The sequence below is a fragment of the Hetaerina americana genome, unplaced genomic scaffold, assembly GCF_022747635.1.
Source record: "Hetaerina americana unplaced genomic scaffold, ioHetAmer1.1.p SCAF_46, whole genome shotgun sequence".
Taxonomy (NCBI): Eukaryota; Metazoa; Arthropoda; class Insecta; order Odonata; family Calopterygidae; genus Hetaerina; species Hetaerina americana.
The window spans coordinates 253,291-275,682 of record NW_027287052.1 but is presented as its reverse complement, the minus strand read 5'-3'; the positions used below and the strand labels follow the sequence as shown (position 1 = coordinate 275,682).

Below are 22,392 nucleotides of genomic sequence, written 5' to 3'. Positions count from 1 at the left end.
TTGTCCACTCCTATGAATATTATCTTGTAAATGTTTTACAGGTGTTATTATATTGCATAGATGGACATTTTTTGTCATTTTTGTTTGTGAAAGTATTTATTTTTTGTGCATGTGTTATGTCTTTGAAGTTTCACGGAGTGAATAAAATAAATGTCTTTGCCCTCTTTGACTCCTCCACTCCCTCTTGTGAGTGAGAGTGCTGCCAAACTCTTGTGGTGTAACTGCTACTTGCCTCTCCCCTTTTGTCTATTCACTTGGTAAAACCCTGGGACATCAGAAAAGATTAAAATATTATTTTTCCTTAAGTATATTTTCCTTTGTAGACATGGATCAGATTTTGTTTGAAGTGTCACAAATGTTTCTTTATTATTATCTTGCATGTTGGAATACTTAATATAAATTGCTGCCTGTAGATTTTCTGCTGACAGATTTGCAAAACTAAAATTATACTGCCACAAAAATGAATGATAACCTTTGAAGTTTTTTACTCTCATTGCATACTTGAGATTCTGGTTAAAATTGTGATGGTGCGTGCCAAAAAAATGTTGTGTGCTTTATATTTTTGTTTCATAGCCATTATTATTACTAATTGAATTTGTAATTATTTTGGTTTAGATTATAGTCACTCTTAAGTGTCTTACTCCTAATAGTTTAAAAGTTTATTTAAAAAATTTCTGACATTCACCATTTTCTGCATGTTATAGTTTGTAATTTCTTGTAACAGAAGATTTTGTTTAGATCATTTAAGAATGTGGTGTGTATGTGTGGGGGGGTCTTATCTGCTCATTTATTTCACAAATGAACCTGTGGTAAATGTATTTATGTTAGACATCTTATTAACTTGTATGCTGTAAACATTTGGTGGTATGTACTTTCCTGTTCACATGACCCATGTTGAAAACTTTTTATTTCAATGGCAAACACAATATAAATTGCAACTAAGACTTAGGAGACCCTAATGGTGTGTAATCATGACTCGAGCATGTCTCCATGGTCATCATGCTGTCGTCGCATGAATTCTGTTAAAAACAACTCCAAATTGGAATGAAATGAAGTAATTTACTTTGTAATTCCACACACTTTATTTAAAAAAACACGACCCAGGTTTCGACGTTGAACGTCATCATCAGGTGGTCCTCATAGAAGCGAACTTGGTATATATGCTTCTGAGGGGATCAAGATGGTGTGGTTGCTATCATACTGGCTTCCCACCCATAAGGCCCGGGTTCAAATCCCAGCGGTGTTGAATATTTTCCAGAGGTATCTCAATCCCTACTTGAAGTGCTTTGGGGAGAGCACTTTGAGTGAGTACGCCATCCATCGGAGGGGAAGTTAAGCTGCAGACCCCTTGATGCATTTTGTAAAGAGTAGGCTAATACTGACACCAGGTTTCTCTCCACCCTTCATCCTTTCCTGTCCATTTATAATGGTGCAAATTACCTCAGCTGTCAGGCGCCTCCCCTAAATACTACTATATGCTTCTGATTGAGGGAGGAGGGAATGGTCAGAGAGGGAGAGTAAGGGAGGGTGGAGGAGTAAAAGGTTAAAATGTAGCTGGGAGGAAAAGAGAATTACATCTTTCGGTGTCAGTCATTGACTTGGAAGAGTGGTAGGTCTGGGAGTGGGGAGCGGGAGGGATACAAAATTTCATCGCCAAGTTCATCCTTACAATGGATGCATTTCAAAATTTCCAACTGCTCCAAAGCATCGAGCCTTAGACCTTTATTTTCAAAATGAAGAATTTTAGTCACAAAGTCACTTTTGATGAGGTGCTTCGCTAATAGGGATGTTATTTAAATAAAGTGTGTGGAATTATTAAGTCAATTATTTCATTTAATATGTTATGCAAATTCCATGAAGTTAGGCCTGAGGCAATAAATTTTACAATTCCAAATGATTAGGCCCTGTTCCTTGAAGGTTTTTGTTGCACTAATTGGTTGCCTCACTCCAGTGACCACATCCATGAACTTATAATGGTGATTGACTTTCGAGGTGTGCAGCTCTGGTCATTTCCAGCTCCATTGTTGTGTAGTCTTGCCAGTACCCTAGTTAAGTGATTTAAGGCTTTTCCCATGTTGGTTAAAATGACTATATTGGTGTTTTTGCGCTGTGATTGTGTACCTAGACAAAAACAACTGGTGCACCTCAAAGTAGATTCTACAAAAAACTCCCCTTGAAGAATCTTCGGCCTACATTATTCTTGTGTTTTGTGAGCATGCTCTCATCCATCTCTGCAATTAGATGCCTTTAATCTTCTGGTTTGTTTGCTGATTGTGGTTCTCAGCTCAAGCATCTTGCATGTAGTTGTTCCAATTGATGCTGATGTTCTTGTTGATCTCCTACTCATTCTTTGCATCACTTTATTCATTCATACACTTTGGCTCAATGTTACATGAGGAAATAATAGCTCTCATGATTGGAAAATTACCTCTGATGAATACTGGGTTCCAGTATATATTTGGACCTTCTTATGGAAAATGCGCGTACTGGACTTCCTAAAAGTGCACTCTTCCAAGTATATTTTCATTTTGAGACCATTTGGACAGAGTGGGGCTTGCCAATTGGGTTGGCAGTAGGCCCTTGTCTTGTAGGGGCTCTTAACTGCTTTTTTTTGTCATTGATACAGACTGATGAGGTTCATCCCAACTCTTTAACTTGATATCTACGTGACAAATTAAGCATAGCAGCTACATTGCTAAATGATATATGCAAGTGCATGTATGCAAAATAATTTCAAAATGAAACTCAGTAATCAGGACATTTGCATGCACGAAATATGTCAAAATGGTTCTTATATAGAGTCCCCATTCAGAATTTACTGCGCAATCAGAGGGACTTCTGTGTTCTGTGAGTGTGTTGATGGAGGCTCAATTATTTGTTCTTTGACAGTCATATGAGGATACCTATTACTAATTGCTGTAATGATAAGAGTAATATTTCCATGCATATCTGGGTGTACTTTTGTTTAAAATGCAATAACTGTCGGTGATGTGTGTGCCTATCATTTTTAGAACAAAAATCTTAATTAGACGTACAGGTTTAAGGCCAAGATACTGACTGCTTCTGTTGATTTCATCTCTGTGGGCTCATATAATTGGCTATTTAATATGCAAAAGGAACTAAAATTGTTTAAAAGGCGGTTAGGTGTTTTCTTTGGCAACAAAAAAAGCAAGCTTATGCTGCACTACAGACTGAACTTGGTAGATATAGTTAGTTAATAGATTTGGAAAGATTTTCAAAATAATCTGTAAATTTATGAGTTTCCAGACTTATAACTTTTGGTTTCAAATTTCATTCAATTGCGCAGAATACATGGTTTGCATAAAAAGTATTTGGTAAAGTTTTGGAAAAATAGATTTATTCAGATATTGCTACAATGTTTCAAAATTGTTCAAAGTACATCCCTTGGGTGTCAACACACTGTACCCAGCTGAATTTCCCATGCTTTGAAGGTTCCCTGGTTTGCTGAGTCCAGAAGGTCCTTAAGTACACATGCAAGCTTCTTTGACAGCACTTAGGATCCCAGGGTAGTGTCCTTTGAGAGAAGATTTCACTTTTGGGAATAGGAAATAGTCTGCTGGTGCCAAGTCGGAACTGTTAAGGGGGTTGAGGAATTGTCGTGATGCCATTGCAGAAGATCTATGCAAGCAGACACTCGACTCTGCTCTCTTGGTCAAGACCTTCAGGACGAGTTTAGCGTAGATCTTTCGTATCACCAAAGTTTCAGTGATAGTGGCGTGCACTGTCATATTATCAATTGCCCATATGATCTTCAATCATGGCCACACTTAAACGATGGTCTGAATTCAGCATATCATGCATATGTCAGGAGAAAAATGTTACCGATACTTTTTATACCAACCTTGTACTTCCTTGTAATTATCACAAAACAAACTTCCCGTACATTTTTGCTTTTTTTTCCATATTTTCTGCCTGCCTTCAGGCTTTTTAGAAAGCATATTCTCCTCTTTCCTCTATACTACACATTTCCAAGTACCTAGCATTCTCCGATCTATCACAGTCTTAATGTCACGCTACCTATCAATAAAGATGTCACCCATTTTCTCTTCCTTTTTCGGATTTCCCCCAGCTACTTAACCTCTTTTCTCTCCTATCTAAAATCTTGGTGTTTGACTTCCTCTCTGTCAAACTTATTGTATTCATTCTTTGCTCACATCCCAACTTTGCTCTTCCTCTTGCCTCAAAGGCCAGGTATCATATCAAAGAAGTACTACACCCTATAATATAGTCTTTTCTATATAGTCTCATACTAATCTTTTCTTATCATCTTTACCTACAAGGAGATTTCATTTGAATGATGTTAAGAATCATGCTGAGATTTTTCTGTGAAACTATGAGTCAGGCTTTTGCTCCATGCGTCCAGGTTTTAACCTTTCCTTGCGCCTTCCCTCCCCTCTCGGTCATCTCCCTTGCCTTTCAATGCCACAATTTCAAAGTCTAAAAATCATTCACCTTGACCGGGATTTGAACCTGGATCCCTTGATGCCGGCCGAGTGCTTTAGCCAGTTAGGCTATCAAGGCATCCTCTTAACTCTGAAATTTTTGAGGCTTTGATATGAACAAGATGTTTTTTATGCACTTTTTATGTTGCATTGAAATGCATTTTTAGTGGATGAGTCTGTTAAAAGTTACTGTCGCAGCATCTCCCTCAGTTTCTTGGAATCTCCTCTGCTCTATATCTTCTCCCTTCAGTGAAAAAGGTGTTTAAACACCAAAATATTTAAAGAGTGATCTGCATGTTCTTATTTTAGTGTTTTGTGCCATCATCACACCTGTGTTAATGCAGTGGAACCCCTCTTTGACACACTTGGTGACGTCAAAGGAAAAAAGTGTAAATAGTAGGGAAAGTGGAAATTGTAATTTGCAGGAAATGAAGCAAAACTATAAACAGATATTCCATGTTAAACTCAATATACCTATGTAGCGATGGGTCACTGAATTACGACAAATAAATGATCCAATAAAAATTAACTTGATTATTGTTAATGGTATTCTACCATTTAAATTAAGTTTTTGATAGACTCAAGACTATAAAATGTCACAGCAATACATTTATTTGTCTCTTCTAACATGCCCATCCTATTTCTTAATAGTCCAAGACCCTAATAACCCCTCTGTTCTGTCTGCTCTCTCGTGGTTCATAAACATGCTTCCCTTAAGGACAAAAATTTGCTAACTGCTATGATTTTGCCAGCCTGTCCTTCCTCCCTCCTGTCACAGCCATGCCTCTTCAACGGAATGCATTGGAAGAAGTATGAATCCCGCTTCTGCAATATTGTCTCTACCCCAGATTAAAGAAATTATGTTGAATCATCGACCATCACTACATCCCCCATCCACAATTGATCCCCTATCCAATTGTACCCCATTTCCCTTCTCCCTATCCACAATTCCCATTTTGTGCTCCTGCCTCACTCATCCCCATGTGCGCTACCCCTTCCTTCCATCCATCCTATTCTTCCCTCTGATGATTGTGGTTATGTATTATAAAATTAAAAACAGCTTCTGTTACTTACTTGTACTTGTTTGTGTCTGTGTTGAAAGTAGTATTATTTATTATTAAAAATGTCATGTTCGTGAGTACTTTTCTGATGTATGCACACACACACACTCTTGGAGGAAATATTAAGCAGCGACAACACACTATCCATATTATTTTCACACCTTCAAAACATTGGCACAAAAAAAGGACTCTCAAATGTATAGTTTTACCTTTTGGCAGTCACGCCAACTTTCTCAAACCGAGAAGAATGATACAATCGATGTTCTCTGGCTTAACTTTGGGTAAATCCATTATCACTGAAGTAAGAAAAAACCATGTATATTTCCACTATATTTATGCATCAGGTACAACTAGTTTCAACCCATCAGAATCATCCTCGGGAACCTAATAAAAAATGTGGTGGAAAGATACATTGGTTTTATTACTTCGGTGAGAAGAATGATGTCTCTGGGTATGGAGGAGTCGGTTTAGAATGAAGAGGTTAGCAATGAGATATCCAGCGTAGCTACTTCTGCTTCAGTTGGGAATGGTGTATTGTTGGAACCAGTTATAAATTAGCCAGACATCCTCAATTTGGCCATGAAAATGTTTTAGGGCCCCCCTCATCAACCTCATTGCATAACTTCTTCCAGCTATTTCTTTTGCAGGACATAATTGCCCTAACTAAGGCTCGTTTGGCCTCTGCATGCTTTTGATTTCGGGCCATGTATGTTGACCACCCTCTTGCCCATTGTGCTCCTGGTGCAAAGGCAGACTTGTCTGAAGCAGGGGTCTATCCCATTGATGGCAGTTGCATTTTCTTCCTCAAATTACCAGGGGTCTGGAGTTTTAAGAAGATAACCTGGTAATCACCCTACTTATGGGAACCTGGTGATCACTATACTTAGGGGAATCACTGCCATGCCACCCAGTGTCAAGCTGAACTAGGCTTCTTCTCATGAATATAAAATTTATAATGGAACTACTCCCATTCCTCATGAATATAGGTGTTTGATGTCTGTGTCATGCTGTTGTTCATAAGGATGACTTCAAGCGACACAAGGGTGTCTAAAAGAGATTTGTCTGCTCTGTTAGTTACCGTTCAGCCACAGCATTAATCACTGATTGCCTACTCCTCAGTTGTTCCACTAGTCTATAAGATCTACAAGATCTCATATTCCTCTTGCCTGGCACTTGAAGGTGCATATATGTATTCCCAACCTTGGCCCACATGAATCCCTGTGTCTGCATTTGCTGGATTTCCTGTTATGTCATTTCCAAAGCCAATCCAAATGGATGCATGTCCAGTTATATCTGTGACCTATGTTTGTGAACCTTCAATGTTCTTGTACGGCTTATTATCCTTCAATATTCTTTTACTGCTTGCATGCCTTCAATGTTCTTGTACAGCTTGCATTCCTTCAATGTTCTTGCAGAGCTTGCATTCCTTCAATGTTCTTGTAGAGCTTGCATCCCTTCAATGTTCTTGTACTGCTTGTGATCCTTCAATGTTCTTGCACTGCTTGTGATCCTTCAATGTTCTTGTAGTGTTTGCACTGCTCACACAGTACAGCAACATTGGTTGCATTCTCCCATACCATCTGCCCAGAGTGGGCAGCCTCACAGTGGTTGAGAAATTGAAGAAATCTCATCCCCTCCTTAGAGCCCCAACTTTGGTATTCCTAGGTAAAGGGAGTTCCCAGGTTGATTGTTGTTGCCGACCATGCCGTCAAGCAGAAGGCACCAGTCCACCTTCACAATGCCTGCTTTAGCTGTATGCCCTTCCCCCCAGACCCCTATAACATAGCTTGGACCAGACAGGTCCTTCACAATCCTGGCCCAGATGCTCAAACCCAAGGCATTTACTCCGCATGGTTTAAGTGTTATCCTCCCTTATTTGGCTCAAGACCAGCCAACTTTAATTTTTCACTTGGTCAGGGCTTTTCTTCCTATTTCTGTTGCCAGTACAGCAATTTGTGTGTCTCCACATGCTCTTCTTGGTGATTTTACAACATTCACCGCAACCAATGGAACAGGTATGAGCTGGTTCCAAAGGGCATGGCATATTTCATCTGGCTGGGTTAGTTCCTCTGGGTCCCTTAATTCCAGTGCCATTGTTTGGCTCTTCAGGACTACATACCTTGCCTTTTGCTGCAACTGCTTAATAGCTGCATGACAAAACTACTGCATTTTATAGTCTTCCTAGTCATTCCAGGTTGAACACCAAGCATCCAAGGGTGTTCTTGGTTCCTTGAACCTTTTTTGTACAGCTTTGGGTCACTCTTCAAGGAATCGTGGGTTTCTGTCTATGAAAAACCCTCCATGACTATGACAATTGAAGCATCGGGACTTAGATTTACTCTTGAACTGTTGCTTTTTCCCCATTATCGTGTGTGAGTGGATGAGTTTGTAGGAATGAGTGTTGGATTGAATGTGTGTATGTGCATGAGTAAGTGTGCGAGTGTTTGGGTGAGTAAGTGCACATGAAGTGATGAAGGGAAAAGAACACCCCTCACACTACCCAAACAATAATAATTGGTGTCTTTTGTAAAGAGTAGGCTAACGCTGATGCCTTGTTTCTCTCCACCCTTCATCCTTTCCTGTCCATCCCCTATGGCGCAAAGGACCTCAGCTGTAGGTCGCCTCCCATAAATACTACTACTGCAAATTCAAACTCACTCAGACAAACTCATTCACACACTCATTCACCTTTATTAATTTACTCTCATTCACACACTCATTCATTTATACTCATTTACACACTCACTTAATCATTCATTCATTCATTCACACTTACGCAGTCACTCACTCATTCATGTACACTCATTCACATACTCACTCATTCATATACACTTACATGCTCATTTTCACTCTCTCCGTCACACACTCAAACCAAAGCACCCACGCTCAAATACTCATTTAGTAGTTTTTTTATGGGAGGCGACTGACATCTAAGGTCATTTGTGCCATTAGGGATGGGTAGGAAAAGATGAAGGGTGGCAAGAAACCCGGTGTTGGCATTAGCCTACTCTTAACGAAAGGCGCCAAGGGGTCCGCAGCTTAACATCCCATCCGATGGAAGTTGTACTTAATCAAAGTGTTCTCCATAAAGCACCTCAAGTAGGGATCGGGATACCACTGAAAAATATCTGTTGCTGCCGGGATTCAAACTCGGGCCCTCTGGGTGGGAAGCCATTATGTTAGCCACCCTTAATCCCCTCAAATACTCATTCACACTCTCACATGCACACTTACTCACACTCTCATGGACTTAAACACACCTACCCATACCGATACTCAAAAGACTCACTCACTCAATCAGTCACACAAATGCCTACTCTCTCATTAACACATTCACATTCACGCTCTTGAGCAGACATTCACTCACACACTACAAGCACCCAGGCAATTGTGTTCATGCACACAATTGCGTAAGAACATCCACATGCACTCCTGCCTGTGCGTACTTACACGAACATTTTCAAACATACATATGTATAGAGTACTTTTATTCCTGTAATTACTTCGAATATTGTAATTGATGTAGTTTTCTTCAGTAATTTAAACTTAATTTCTTTAGATCTATTAATTTTTTGTATGCCTACTAAGGATTGTATAAAACTCAATTCCAGCACTATTTCTACATTTCTATATTTTCTTTCGGAAATGCAACCAAACCCAGATGTATTAGTGGTTCAGTAATGTCACATATTTATGCTAGTGCTAGTCTCATCAATTAAATGGTAATGCTCATTATGAATTTGTCTTTACTTTATTCATTATTTTGAGTCTCTGATTAATGAGTGTAATAGCCATGCCCTTGTTACCACATGTGCCATTCTTTTATTATTATTATGTATTATTATTATTATTGTACGTGCATGTGTATGCATTGGCCATCAGGGTTCAGAGTTAATTGCCAAACCAATTGATGTGCTCCCCAGACCATATTTCACCCATACCCTGACGAGTGCCTGTGTAACATTTCTTGAGGTAAATTTAATGAACTCTTGAGGGACCATTTCATCGACTTGAATTCATTTACTTGAATAATGTTTTGAACAATATTAGAAACCTGACTAAATGATGATTAATGTGTAATCCACAATTGTGAAACGGTTAAAAAAATTTGAGAGTATATTTGAAATATTGCCCATTTGCGATTGAAAAAATTCACTGTCATGCGGATGTGGTAACATCAACTTAAACGATTCTTGATATCCATAGTAAGCCCTTATTAAACATGAGTTTTCATTGTGCATTTGAACTTGATGAACTTGGTGGCCAACTTGTATTTTTCATGCTTACATGTTTTGGATTGTCTTTCAACGCCTTCCTTGTCATGTGGGCTCATACATGCAATTGTGTGCGTTTGTGGTGTGCCTTGAAACCATTTGCATGTGACCTCGATGCAAACACCCTTTGGGCTGCCTGGTTGTTTCCACCGTTGGCGTTACGGGGGATGATCATCAGTGTGATCACGTCAAGAACAACATTGTCCTGGATGTGCACGTGTCAGGGCCCGTCTCGCCACAGCAGCCCCTCCCACCCCCCAACAACTCGGGGGAGTTCATCAGTGACAATCCGGTATGGTGGCCCCACCTCCAGGCGTGTGAGTGGTGATCCCACTTGCTCCATCTCATTTAAAGCGTTCTCTCCTCATTTAAAGAGGCCAACTACTCTGGCCAACCTCTTCTTGTCACTCTGCCACATCGTCAAGTAGTATGTAGTAATGATGAGATTTTTCACAAAAGCTAATAATACAATTACAGTATAATAATAGCATTTACTGATCCCAGATCCTTCATAAAACATTAAAGAAATATGTATGAAAGCTACAAGTAGCAAGCAGCTTGTGGCATTTGTCAAAATTAAATTTAAGGTCATTATATGATTTGATTTTGAAGTAGAATTAAAGATTATGCATCATGAACCAAATGGGAAAATAGAATGAAACAGCAGTCTTGCATCAAATGAGTTTTAAGATCACGTGGATAACTTATATATGATACCAAATTTCATGTAAATGTTGTATCCATAAACATTAATAATTGTTCTTATGCAATTAGTTTTGTTTAATCCATGAAATAGTATAATGTGCATTAATATTAACTGTTAAACTTTTCAAAAATGATGGTTTAAATATCTTACTTACATAAATAATTCTGATGCTCATTTTTGCGCTGTAAAAAAATGAAAAGTCTATGTAGAGTGGCCTCTAGCCCCAAGACTGTATTTAAGGCAAGGAAAGAAATACATCATATCTGAAGTGGCCTTGTGAAACCTGTCCTGTCTCTGCCTGTTCTCCACTCCTCTACCACAGAATAATTTGCCTACAACATTATGGCTTCACATCTTTTCACCCTTGTGACTTTTCGACCCCAGATATATCTGTCCCATGAGATTATGGAACTTTTGTCAAGAAATGAATGTTACTTCTGGCAATCATTTGGTAGTTGTGGTATGGAGCGGTGGTTAAGAAACAGCTTCTTTTTAAATATAGTGCAATGAAGTATGTGTAAAGACAGGAGAGTTAAAATCTTTCAAGTTTGAAAAGGGGATTTCCCCAAGTACATACATGATAGAATAGATTGGCTTGTTCTCATTAGAAAATTGTCTGTTAGCTCCAGGGGAATCACCCCAGAATACAACACAATTAGATAGGAAGGAGAATCTCATCATAGGCTATCATAATAGCAATTCTTTGGACACTTCTGTGTTGGTCTTTTTAACATAAATAGCATTGTAGTCTTAATTGTCAGGTTGATATTTTTGACCCACTCAAGGTTTTCATTTCTCCAAAGACTTATGAATTTAGTATTTTCACTGTAGTGAATGGTTTTAATATCTGCCCAATCTTCCAACTTTCTTTAATATTGAAAGAATTGGCTCCAAAAGTAGAACTAAAACACTTTTATGCTGACATGCAGTATCTATGTGTAATAATCCTTCTTATATTGACTACATATATTCTTAGAATATGTTGATAATGGGGTCGAAGTCAAAAGAATGTTACTTTGACTGCCCGCCTAAACCTTGTTCATGCCTAGTTGACTCAGGCACCATTGATAATCTAGAATTTTGGGTGAGTTGTCACTTTTCCTGAGCTCTCCCTATTTTATTATTTTGATTTCTTGTACTCAAAACATTTCCACCTTGATTTTAAAACAGTTTGACTTTGATGCTGGTAATGAGTGCTTATATTAGAAGAGAGTGATGGTTCCGTCACGAACACCATTTCCATCAATTAAATGAGATCAAGGTTATTTCCTTTACTTGATAGATAGAGGTCTTTATTTATTTGTTAGGTGCCACAAACTGAGATCACCTAAAAACATCTCATATTCAATGTGACTTAGGATTTTAATGTTTCAATACATTTAACAAGCTTTATAAGTTTCATATTGTATTATTACATATTATTGGTGTTTCTTTATTAGGTTTACAAGTACTTCCTCTGTAGCAAAAGTGATTCAAACAAAAATGCATAGATATTTGCAAACTTGATACACATCCATTTTCACGTGGTGAATGGTGGCAGTTTTAGCTGAGTATTCTAGCTGGTAATCTAGAGTGGTCCTTATTTTGGTCATGTAAATGCTGAAGAACTTATAAACGTTTTCTTCAACAGTATCAAGAGCTGATGATAACTAGAAGTTGGTAATTTTCCACAGAATAAAATTAAATACGACTGGTTTCAATGTAACTACATCGTCATCGGGTCAACCTCAGGTCAGGCTGACCTGATGATGATGTAGTTACATTGAAACCGCTCGCATTAAATTTTACTCTGTGGAAAATTGCCAATTTTTAATGAATCATGATATTCCACCATATCATGCCTGAAACATCTCTTTTTATTAAGAGCTGACTGGATATCCTATGTTCACTTTGTCCGATATTCCCAGAAACTAGGAGTTGATGTGAATTGGTGAGGGACTTGCATGGCAACGTGAAACGGAATGGAAAATGTGAAAAGATTTTAACTCGATAATTTTGTGCTACGTAGTAAATTGGCAATTAATTAACAGGGTGGGTGTTTAAAGAATGAATTTTCCTGAAGAAATGCGGCAAACAGGAGCCTTCATATCAAAGGAGTTACGTACACAAGAGCATCATTTTGGGAATAAAAGAAGAATATCTTTCCTTAGACATTCTCTTGCCACAATACTCTGACATACTTGTGGCGCATGGTTTTCGGTTGAGAATGGTTATAATCCAGAAGTGATGGAACAGTTTTATGTGATGAAATCTTTGGTTTCCTATGTAAAATAGTCTGTCCTTGCTTCAAGGCTGGAAAAAAACTGGCCATCAAGAATGCAAAACTCAAATGGAATACTAAATTGCCTGTGTTGGAATCAGTGCCCTCACAATATATGTAAAAATAAAGGAGCTACTGAAAGTAGAAAACCAAGAGCTTTGCTTAAGCAGACTTGAAGAAGGATTGGTAAAGAATTAAATTGTTTTTCTAAAGCCATTCCAAGAGGGAACTCCCAAATTAAAGGATGAAAAATATGTATGGCTCACATTGTTTTACAGCCTTTGTACATGCCTAAGAAGGTGTAGTATAGTTTGAAAGAAAATGGCAACTGATTTGATATCATTATGGAAAGTTCAGAGTGAGATTTATGTTATTTTGACGTAAGTGTTGTCACTCTGGAATGGCCGAAAATGTACACTTTCCTCATACTACCACCCAGAGGGCCCAAGATGCTTGGTGATTAAGAAAAAAACAAAACATTTTTACTTTGAAGTGTATATTGTGTGCTACCCATGCATGTGAATGGAAGAAGGTCCAATATGAATAGCTGCTAGAAAAAAAAGGAAAAATTGATGTTGATTATGAGAAGTGACCGGGCGATATGGACATATCAATTTGCGAGGAGATTGCCAGATACAGGCAACCTATATCAAGCAACAAAAGTGATATTTTTTTAGGGTGCTAAATTGGTGGTGGAAACAAGAAGAGAAGCTACCAAATCTGGTTAAATTAGTACAAAGGCTGTTCTCATGACCAGCTACAAAGCACTGCAAGTAATCACAATTTTTGTTATACAGGGATAACTGTTGACAATCAGTGACCATCATTTAATCCTGAGACAGTTGATGGTCTACTCTTCTTGGGATTCTATCTCAGGAAAGGGTAGAAGACATCTGAGTAATTCTAATTGGGTCATCTCAACCGAGACAAGATATCAGGCATTCTTGCCCTATTTATTTTTGTTTATCCTCCAAGCTATTTAGTTGTGTATCTATGAATGTATGGTCATTTTGTATGATTACATTGCAATGTGCAAGATTTGTATCAGAGTGCACATTTTCAATACCTTCGAATCCTTATGCCTGAGTTGAAGGACATGTCAGTCCACTCAGGTCCAACAGCCACCTAAACAGCACTTCTGCAGTAGTGAGACCGTGATGAATTGGGTGGACTTGGGCATACTCAATGCCAAAGGTAATGGGATGAAGCATGGACCTCTCACTGTCTGATGCACCAAGATCCCCAGTCTCCGATAGTATGCCATGTACAGAAGTTTGGTACCTGCATGCTTTTCATAGAGCAGCAGCTGTTTGATTTTAGTACTTATGGTCCAAATATGTCTCTCTTTGTGAGAAGGTGTTTTCTGTGAACGTAATAGCCTTAATCGTTATTGAAACCTATGGCTGAAGGTAAATTAAGGAATACATTGTTGTTAGATAGCAATTATTCATCAACGTTGCATTATTTAGTTATCTTCCTTGAATCTTAGAGAGCTTCCTGTATTTCATTACTATTGGAAGTAGATTGATGGACTCCATGAGGGTAAATGGGGGTTACCGCAATCCTTGCAGTGTTGGTAAGTTAGCAAGGGGAAACATTCATTTGTTAAAATAGTGGATAATCTGTAATTGAAAAGTTATTCTAATACTTTTGTATTTGGACAACAATCACTGAGAATATGGAATACAGTCTATTCTAGTTTTATTATTTGTGGATCTTCGCAATATTTAAAGCATTTCTTCGTATTTTATATTGGTAAATGTTTGGATGCCACCCTAGCAATCTGGAAATTATTTTGTCTTTAATGCCATAAACTGACTAATCCAAAGAACTGCGGTAGGTACCGCGACAGTGATTTTAAGGGAGTCATCAATTATGTGCATTAAAATGTATCAATTTTAATGTGTAAAAATCAATTGCCCGGTCAAGATGACTGATTTTTGCATTTTAAAATTGATGCACCATAAACAGAGTAAAGCGTTTTTTCTTTGAATTTTTAAATCATATGTTTCTGCATTTCCGGGTTCTCCATCCTTGTTGGTTGTCTTTAAGTGACGACAGTTTTGTTGGCCATCCTGCCTGCGTCTTCAGGTCGAAGGTATTTTTCGAAGCTTTCTTTTCCACCTTATATAAGAAAAGGAACTATCCAATCAAGAGTGGGGTACTAGACTACAAGCCCTATTTTGACACCAGTATCGCCTCATGAGTTTCACCTCTTGCTGTGTGTACCATTCTACCCAGCCAACATGGTTGTTGTCCATATTCAGTGAAATGGGTACCGGGGTGGGACTGGTCTCAAGTCATAATTATTCCCCCTTTTTACTTCTTGTATTGCTTTATTGAGGATTTTTCCAGGTTTTTTTTAGAACATTTCTTTGGATGTTTTATCAGTTCAGGTATGCTACTTCATATATTTTCCAAGTAATCCTCCCCGGCCTGTGAGGCCATGTGAGCCTCGTGGATGGAAACATGGTTGCTGGATTGGGATGGCAAGCGAGCATAATTTCATTTTTCATACTTTCTTATTGCTTTTCTTCAGATTTCACCCAAAATTTGTAAACAGTTCCTCAAATATGAATGACTGATAGTTAATGTTACCCATCACGTTTTTCACCTAAACCCCCCCAGTCAACAAGCTTGCGGTCTATTTGAGGGGAAATGAGGATGGTGTGGTAAGATGTCTCAGTGTCCTAATTTCACTTACCTCTTATTCTCTGTGCCTACCTTTATTAATCCTTTTGATTTCTCATGCATAACTACATGATGAAGGTATACGGTTTGAAAATATTAGTATGCCCACATCTGAGTTGCAGGAGAGCGAAATAATAATAATCTAGGCCATGAGCCAAGTCATATTATGTACAAAATACTAAAAAAATATGAATGTGGTGTACCTGGACAGTCACTTTGCTTGCATTAATATTGTGCAAAGTTAAAAAAAATGCATGGAATGGGGGCACTGTACGCAAACCAAAAAGGCAGTCCTGTACGTGTTAAAAATAATTGAAATGGTCGGAAATCATTGAAAGGTAGAAGGAGAGTGGATTGTGTTCATATGATTCTGTCAAAGCATGGTGGTGAACTGTTCTGGTGATAAGCAAGTGGAACGAGAAAGAATATGAACCAAAAGGTATAGGTTGAATACAGTATAAATGAGTGAAGTGAACAGATTGAGTCGATTTCTCATAGGAGGGAGTGGTGACATCATGAGGCCATTCCCTGTATGTAAATAGTTCCCAGATAATGCTTTTTAATAGTTCCCAGTGACAGAAATAATTTCAAATTGACAAAAATCATAGCATGTACATGATTTTTAAGTGTACATACTAGGATGGCAGATACAGGGCAAGATATAGCAAGCAAATAAAAAGCTTCCCACATTTCATGAAGTCCAGTATCCCATGTACAAGTATGTCCTTTACATTCTCATTTCTTTAAGTTTCTACCAGTCATTTCTGGTAGGAGGAGGAAGCAAAGAGTACAGTGAGCATGCAAAAGACCAGAAATCAGGAAAGAAGTGATCATTTATTGCCCTAAGTTCTCTAAAAACACAGTATTATGACTAGAAGGGTTTTTCAAAGAGGCAAGGGAACTAAAATGTAAACATTCACTAAAAAAGAACCTATAATTGGTTGAGAGGGCATATAGAATGTGATGATTATCTTGAATCAAGGCAGAAGAGTGGAAAACCATGATGGACCATCAGGGAGGAAGAAGCTGCATTAAGTTGAGCTTCAGTGCCCAATCTATGTCTCATGTAGAGTTGAAAAATCTCCACCCAAATTTGAATTTAAGCTGCATATATTAAACTGTTAGCTGTTGAATACTCAAATAGGAGTTCATCATTAATAGCTGGCAAATAAACCATCTGTGATGGATGCACAGAGACTGTGGATCTATCACAGTTTGCAGAGTTTTATGTATACATTGATGATGCATTCTGGGACGCCATGTAGTTTTCCAGCAAATAAATGTTTAGGAGCAAACTAGGTAAATTGGAACTTGTAACTAACATGGTAAATTGAATGAAGAAGTACCAGGTAAATAATAAATTTCACCATTAGTTGGTTCAGTTCAAATGTTCATCTTGCAATACTATTTTCCGATATATTGCTCTATTGTGTATATCCTTTCAGAAACGACAGCATCACATTATTCCAAAAAATAACCCAAATATATTAGCATAAGTTATTGTGGAGTAATGTTGGGTGCAGTCCCAGGGTTTTTTGAGAGAATAAGTTGTAGAATGACTGCTGCATATTACGGTAAAACTCTGAGAGAATTTACCCCATTTTCTGGACAAGGTTGTTCCTTAAGCTGAGGAGTTGCATTTGTTCAGGGTAATTTTCCTAGCCTTGTGGCCTATACTACCAAGCACTTTTGTGAAGACCACTCGTGCATTAAAGCCCTGCCATAAAAAACAATGAATCTGAACCCCATATAGAATCTGTAGGGTGTAGTGGTAAAAGAATGATTTGTGTTGTTTCCTTTGGCTCTCGTCTCAACCTCCCTCTCTCTCTCTCTCTCTCCCCCGAACATCCAGGCCAATGAGTACATGCAGTCTGTGGCACGGTGCATGCAGATGATGCTGCGCATTGACGAGTACCGCTTTGCGTTTGTTTCCGTTGATGGCATCTCCACACTCCTTCAGGTATAAAGTTTGTCGCTGTAGAAATATCGGTAATCCTTTATTGCCTCCATGAATCAACAAAGATATCATGTCTTTCAGTATACATCCATTTCACATTTTACACCATGATGCAGAAATGTTTTTATGCAACATTAGTTACCAATAATTAAAAAAAAACATTTCTTTCAGCTCTCCAGATTTGCCTTTGGAATGCTTCTTCTTAAGTGGGCCATAAGGGAATTGGATTAGTATAAGTTAATTAATTAATGGATTTTTCTATGTCACCTAAGAATATTTTAAGTTAAATGCTGATTTCCCTATTCATTGCTATTTCTTTTTATCATATTGCTATTGTATTCCTACCTGTAAACTGCAACCCCCTATTTACTCAGCTGTAATGACTAAAGGCATTAGAATTTTGCACGGCAAAACAGTCTCATTCCATAGTGTTACCTCTTAATTAGAATTTTGTACATGATTGGAAGTTCCAAAGCAACTGCGGGAGATGCCGCAACAGTAACTGTTAATGGAGTCATCTGCTAATATGGATTTCAATGCAATAATTTCAGAGTGTAAAAATCATTCACCTTGTGGATGGCTCCGTTAAAAGTTACTGTTGCAGCATCTCCCGCAGTTGCTTTGGAATTGGTATAAGGAATAAACAGCCTAACTGTTTAAAAGTTGACCTTAACCTCGTGGACTGTGGCGCATTGCGTACGACTGCGAATGCCTGCGACATTTTATGTACGCTATTTCGCCACAACATATTGTTCCTTTAAAGCCCCCAAAATTTCAGAGTTTAAGAGGACGCCTCGATAGCTTAACTGGCTAAAGCACTCGGCCGGACATCAATGGATCCGGATTCGAATCCCGGTCAAGGCGAATGATTTTTACACTGAAATTATTGCATTGAAGTTTGGAAGTGTATGTATAGCGATAAAATGTATATCTCTTGAGTAATGACTTTCTAACAGTGCCTTTCTGATTTCCAACAGGTGCTTTCTGGAAGGGTTAACTTCCAGGTGCAGTACCAGTTAACTTTTTGTCTTTGGGTCCTCACTTTCAATCCTGTCCTGGCAGAAAAGATGAACAAGTAAGTGCAGATGTATTGATTGCATGACCAAGTGTGGCTAGCTCCTCGCATTTCACTCGGCCATCATTCTCTCCCTCTCTTATGTTTTGTTGAATTTAATGGCAAAGGTATTATGCATCACAGTTCCACATATATTCGGCACAAGATATTTTCCAATTCCACAGCCTCCCTCTATCGAAGTTCAAAAGCATGATAAATTAGTGACAATGGTGTCCTATAACAAAATGATTGTGGCCAATAAAGTCGTATGTCTAAGGCAATGCCTGAAGAATGTAAAATTTACATGCATTTTGAAATATTGTCTTAAACTGCATCCACGGAATTATCATTTATCCAATTCTATGGATTTTTCATATTTTCTGCACTTATTTTCGGACCATGAGTGCCTAAAAAATGTTTCCTCTTCCCTCTACAATTAAAGGTATTGTCCCATACAGAGTGGCTCTCAATAGCACTGTTCTCATCATCCTCCTGTACACTTATTTCTGTGTGAACGTCAATAGATTGCTCTTTCCTTAACAAGTAAATTTTCATCTGAAAAACTCTCGAATGACATTTCTTCCACTTCTTCAGCCAATGCTGTCGACCTTTCCTTGCTTGTTGGTACTCTTGGATGTCAGGGTTTTTTCAAATATGTATATCTGAAAATTCAGTAACACATTATAAAAATAAAAGTGTGGATAAGCAGTTTTAAAAATCATGGAGGATGAACCAACCATGCATACCAACTTTATTTCCAAAGTGAAAATAAAATAGCATAAATAGCAACCTTTTTGATTGACTTGTTTTAACTCTGTCTCTGATTAGTCTTAAGGGAAATGTTTAGCTGTCATTGTTTTGGAAGGTTTCACATGAAAACAAACAATATCGTGAATAAAATGGAAAATTAATGGATGATTAATTACTTTTAATGCCACATGGCATGAATTTCTAATTATTGAATCAAATTGACATGACCCCATCAACATGAAAAATATCCTGAGAAAAATTAACCCATAACAAGCCATTGCATCGGAACACAAGTTATGCACTCAAAATAAACTTAACACGTGAAGTAAGGCATTGTGCAATGAGTATGCACTGAAGCACCCAGGAGTATAACACAGAATATAGCTGAAGGAGTGAAAGAATAACTAAAGTTGAAGGAAATCTAAGTACCTCAAGGTGCTAGTATTACCTTATTTTTACCATCTCTAGCTTCTGACTGAGACAGTATTTTGACTCTTTACAATGCTCAAGGAGTAGTATCAAGTAAGGGCAGTGAGTTTTTGTGATTGTAAATTTCCCCCCATCAATCTCTGTAACTTGTGATGATATTAAGTAAACATTTTCTCCTTTAGGTACAATGTTATACCAATTCTGGCCGATATATTAAGTGATTCAGTGAAGGAGAAAGTAACACGGATCATTTTGGCAGTGTTCAGGGTAAGAAATGACTGCCTTAAGCTATTTGAGTTCTTTAGGTTTAATAACGCATTTATATGTTGTGAATTATAATGTAGGCTATCTTTATCTTGCTTACATGTTTTTTCATTAATTTATAAACTATCTCAAATCACCCTTAGTTTAGATCCTGTTTGAATTATTATAACTTATTGAATGCCTATGAAATAATGGATTTTTCCAGAACTTGATTGAGAAAGTGGAAGATGGAGCTGTAGCCAAAGAGCATTGCATAGCCATGGTTCAGTGTAAAGTATTGAAGCAGCTATCAATACTGGAGCAAAGGAAATTTGATGATGAGGATATATCGTCAGATATTGCATATCTGAATGAAAAACTCCAGACGTCTGTACAAGATTTAAGGTGAGTAGTTCTAATTAGTGTCCTAAGCTCATATTATTTTACTAATTCTTCTCCATCTTCGGTCTCATGGCACTACAGATCTACACTCCCCTATCTGCTATCACCCCCTTTTCTATCCACTTCTGTAGTTGTTTGTTCCCCATGGTCAGTTGTGTGGTTATTTGGTAATCATACATAGCCTAATAAAGATGGCCGTGCGATCGAAACGGCATTATATCTCTTCCATTTTTTTCTTTCTCTTTTCCCTTTTCTTTTGATCCTCCCTTGAATATCTTTCATCCCTCATCTATCTATCTATCTATACTCTTGCCTTCCACCTCACCATGTTTTCCATGGTGACCACCCATTATCTTGCGCTGTTTGTACATGTTGAAAGTGTCATGAATGCCCACCTAGTCCTGCGTGTGTCTATCGTCGAGGAATTCTCTAATGATCGATGGAGCCCATTGAGGCTCCATTTTAACACCTTTCAATCCTCTCCCGCCCCACCCCACCCTACTCCTCACCCCCACCCCTCCCCCACTTCATCATCCCTGTCCACCGCAAATAAAATCCCATCCAAGAAATCTCATTCTTATTTGGCGAAATTCAAAAGTCATCTTACATGTCAGGCACATGATGTGAAAGAGAGTTAAGTCTTACCGATAGTTACTGCTCAAGTGCCAGTTGCAGCAAAGATTCAAGATTGGTGCAGATAACATCACAACAAACATTTATACTTTTTTTTGCCCAATAAATATCCGTTTCTCTTGACATAATGTTTTTCTGTTTTTGTAAATTTGAGGATTTACACTACACATAAGTGGTTCAAACCCATCCTAATCCAAGTGTAGATATTTTCTGGTTCTAAACATTAACTCGTATTCATTATCAATTTCAACCTTTTTTAGTAATTTTTTACAGCAATACTCTTTTTTAAAACAAATGTATGTAAATTAAAGCTATAATTAATTTTTTCCTTTAAATTATTTAATGGTATTTCATTTTTCAGCTCTAGCAGTAAGCGTAATTGCTCATTGCTGGAAGAATATAAATTACCTGGTGTATCCGTACAGAGCACCAATAGATGTCGTAATCATAATGAAATGGATAATTTATTTTTGAGATTAAATCTTTATAATGCTGGGACATTCTTTATTTTTAATGAAATACTTGAACAGTTTTTAATTCCTCAGCTGCTGTCTCATCACAACTTTTTCTTGTTGGATTATTGCACCAAAACTTGATTATTCCAATGATATGATTTCAGAGTGTAAAAATCATTTTTCATTACATTGTAATTCACATTCAGCAGATGGCTCCGTTAAAAATTACTGTTGCGGCATCTCCCGCAGCATTTTGAAATTTCATTATTGGAGGCAATATTTTTTATTTAGAACACAACTTCGGTTTCAATGTAAGATGTCATCATTGGAAGATTTGCACTCAGAAGGTTCAAATTTATACAGATACCCCTGTCAGGATATCAGTATATGTACACTCGAACTGTCTGAATGTTACAAAGTGCAACTAATCAAAAGAAGGGATGGTGTCAGTGGAACCAATGAGGAGAGAAGGTGTGAGAGGGAAGATGAAGAAGTGGTGGGTGGTGAGAGATAAGGAATTAGCAAAGTACTCTCACCATTTGTGAGCACTTCGATAGTGAAAAATGGAAGGTCTAGGATGGGTGGATTGGGAGGGGACCTTATAAAAATTTGTTAACAATTTCACAATTGCAAAGATTGGTTTTTGAAATTTCCAACTCCTCGAGAGCATCAAGTCCATAATCTTTGGATCTTTCATTTTTGGGAAAATTTGGAATACTACCTTGATCAAAAAGTTCCCGGAATAACCACCGTGTGGCGCTCCCATCGTTCCGATTTGAGTTCTGTTTTTTTTGTTAAATTGGTACATCTGTTGTTGATATTCCCTTTAAATCTTAGTGTCATAACTTGACATTTGCAAAAGTTACGTAGCCAAGAGTACATCTATCTCTGTGTGTGTTGGCGATTTTTTACAATTGCAGAAATGGATTTAAATTTGCAACAACGAACTTGTATTAAATTTTGCGTAAAAAACGGATTTAGTGGCGCACGGACGTTGGAAATGTTGGAAAAGTG

General features: G+C 37.8%; 1 protein-coding gene across 2 annotated transcripts in view; it reads left to right on the top strand.

Moving 5' to 3' along the window:
- Window positions 1-22,392, top strand: part of VhaSFD (V-type proton ATPase subunit VhaSFD) — a 41,944-nt gene that overhangs the window by 9,809 nt on the left and 9,743 nt on the right. The window contains exons 5-9 of one of the 2 annotated variants that reach the window (XM_071591419.1): window positions 9,977-10,090; window positions 17,308-17,415; window positions 18,390-18,487; window positions 19,828-19,912; window positions 20,115-20,293. In XM_071591419.1, the coding sequence (XP_071447520.1) occupies window positions 9,977-10,090; window positions 17,308-17,415; window positions 18,390-18,487; window positions 19,828-19,912; window positions 20,115-20,293 (584 nt within the window). The remainder of the gene's footprint in view (window positions 1-9,976; window positions 10,091-17,307; window positions 17,416-18,389; window positions 18,488-19,827; window positions 19,913-20,114; window positions 20,294-22,392) is intronic. The other variant, XM_071591420.1, reaches the window with a different exon arrangement.